This window comes from Eurypyga helias, unplaced genomic scaffold, assembly GCF_000690775.1.
Source record: "Eurypyga helias isolate BGI_N326 unplaced genomic scaffold, ASM69077v1 scaffold17719, whole genome shotgun sequence".
Lineage (NCBI taxonomy): Eukaryota > Metazoa > Chordata > Aves > Eurypygiformes > Eurypygidae > Eurypyga > Eurypyga helias.
In genome coordinates this window covers 14,131-16,504 of record NW_010272987.1, presented here as the reverse complement: position 1 = coordinate 16,504, position 2,374 = coordinate 14,131, and the positions used below count along the sequence as shown (strand labels likewise).

At 50.5% G+C, this 2,374-nt stretch overlaps 1 protein-coding gene across 1 annotated transcript in view; it reads left to right on the top strand.

Annotated features, from left to right (window-relative positions):
• Nucleotides 1–1,658: 1,658 nt before the first annotated feature.
• NOXO1 (NADPH oxidase organizer 1) overlaps nucleotides 1,659–2,374 on the top strand; it is a 2,982-nt gene continuing 2,266 nt past the window's right edge. The window contains exons 1-2 of the mRNA XM_010159324.1: nucleotides 1,659–1,733; nucleotides 1,840–1,929. Coding sequence (XP_010157626.1) covers nucleotides 1,659–1,733; nucleotides 1,840–1,929 — 165 coding nt within the window. The remainder of the gene's footprint in view (nucleotides 1,734–1,839; nucleotides 1,930–2,374) is intronic.

Below are 2,374 nucleotides of genomic sequence, written 5' to 3'. Positions count from 1 at the left end.
TTTTCCAGCCCCCAGGCCTCCTATTCAGATTCCTGGGGGGAGCGGGGGCATTTTGGTAGATGAAAAATCATCCTCAGCTATTGCTAAGGGTTTTGAGACACCAGGTGTAACTGGAAAATGAAAGGGAAGGCAGAGCTGAGCCTCTCAATTTGGGCCCCAATAATGATAACGATGCAATTTAGGCTGCATCAAAGGAGAGGGGGAGGGAGAACGGAGAAGGTGGTTTGATCACACGGATTCCCATCAGCCAAGTCCTGAAGGCAGCAGTTCAGAGAAAGGACAGGCTTTCCAGGGCTGTAATTACCCTCCTGCAGTGCCTCGGGGCAGTGAGAGCTGGCTGGTGGGAAGAGCTGGTTGCGCTGGGTGGGTGATGCGGGACAGAGCGTTCGGGGCCGAGTATTTACACCTGAGAAGCTTTGGGGCTTTCCCAGGTACACCCCACGGATGTATTTCTTCTTCCTTTGCTCCGGCAATGCTGGCATCCGCATCTCCCCTTGATTTCTGAGGGAATGCTGATATCGATATCCCCCTGGGGATATCCCTTTGGAGGGATTCCTTAGCCGATGGGACAAAGCAGCGAAGAAAAGAGATTGCAACAGCTTGCACCCATCAAGGCACCTCTAACGTGTACTTTACTACAAGCCATGGTCTTTGCTTTCTGGGGCTGGTGTGAGCGCAGCCCAAGCTCAAGGCAACCGCGGCAGGCATGTCGGAGCAATATAGCCATAAACACAACACCTCCATCCCTGGAAACGCGCTCCAGCTCACAGCAAGTGTTGCTGCCTTGGGGTTGTCCCCGACACCCAGGGACGATAAGCCCATCCTGCCGCCGGGCCAGGCTGGCTTACACCCATCGGTCCTGTGAGGATGCGATAAGCTGAACTATGCCCCCTGCCACCTGCACCCGGGAGTATTTGCATGTTAAAAGCCGGGGGGGCAAGCAAAAGGCACGTGGTAGTTTGCCAAATCACGGAATTTCTGCCAGCGTTACTGGGCGGAGGAGGAAGTGTGGGAACGCCTGCGCCCTGCCTCCCGCTCCGGCAGATTTAAGCACGGGAGTCGTGTGCCGAGTCGCGTCTCTGCTCAGTCTCCAGCTGCCCTGGGAAGGGAGGAGCAAGCTTGGGAAGATGAGCTGTGGCAGGTACCCAGTGGACGTGAAGGCTGTGGGCCTGATGCAATGCCGAAAGCAGAAGGTACTTTCATGCTTTTGTTTTTTTGGGCCTTTATTTTTTTCCTCGAATACTTAGAAATTGGGAAACTAGAGGGCTTTCTGAGCTGCTCTTAGAGGGGTATGTTTGCTCGTGTCCCACACTGTCGGGATTAGAGCCTTGTGACCTAGGCCAGGGGTCTTGGCCTTGTTCTTGAACAGTCTTAATATCATAAGAAAATGCTTATCTTGGATTCTCCTGTTTTTCTCTTCACGGTGTCATAAACCTCTTCTGGTTTTAACAATGATTACCCATTTGGGGCCCTAAAATTAAGGAAATATTTTTGTAGGTCTAATGTTTCATTTAATTTTTGAATGGGACAGTCTTGCAGCCTGAAAGCCAGGACTAAACCACAGGTCCTGGCAAATGCCGATTGCATGAAAGCCTCCAATATGGAACACGGACATTAAAAAAATGCACCTCTTTTCCCTTTTCCTCTTCCAGAACTACATGATGATTGTGTCTTGGTCAGACCAGAACAACATTCTCATCTACCGGACGTTTGAAGACTTTAAGAGATTCCATGTAAGTGAATATTGCCCTGAAAATAGGGTCCCATCCTGGGGAGGGGGAAGGAGCCGTGTGTTGGGGCTGTATAGCATCACTACTGTCTCCTCCTCCTTGATTTTAGAAAGAGCTGAAGAGAAAATTCCCCATTGAGAGCGGCTCGCTGAGGAGATCCGACCGGACAATACCCAGGTTTAAAGGTAAGGAGCACAAAGTGCTGACGGACCAACAAATGTGATAGAGCAGTTGGGGGCAGAGACCTCAGCCTCGGAGCCTGACCTTCCTCTGGAACAGGTTAACAGCTTGTGGCACGGCACTGCCGGGTTACATCAATGTGCTTGGGCCAATTACTGACTGAACATTACCCAGAAAGGTTTGATTTTGTAGATAATCTCACTCGTAAGTTAATAGTATACATCCACATGTGAACAAAGATAAATTTTAGATACTTAAAAGTTGTCTCAGGCACTATTAAAAACGACAGAGAGGAACAAGCAGCTTCTGTCACGGCTTCTTACAGCCCGGGCTCGTGCGGGGAAGGGTGGTGGGGAGGGCACCCCGTGTTCAGGTCAAAGATGCTGCTCTCAAGGCATCCAGAGCTGTTGCTGTCTTACACCAACTTGCTCTTGTTACTTTAAAGACGCAAACGTGAGGGAGAG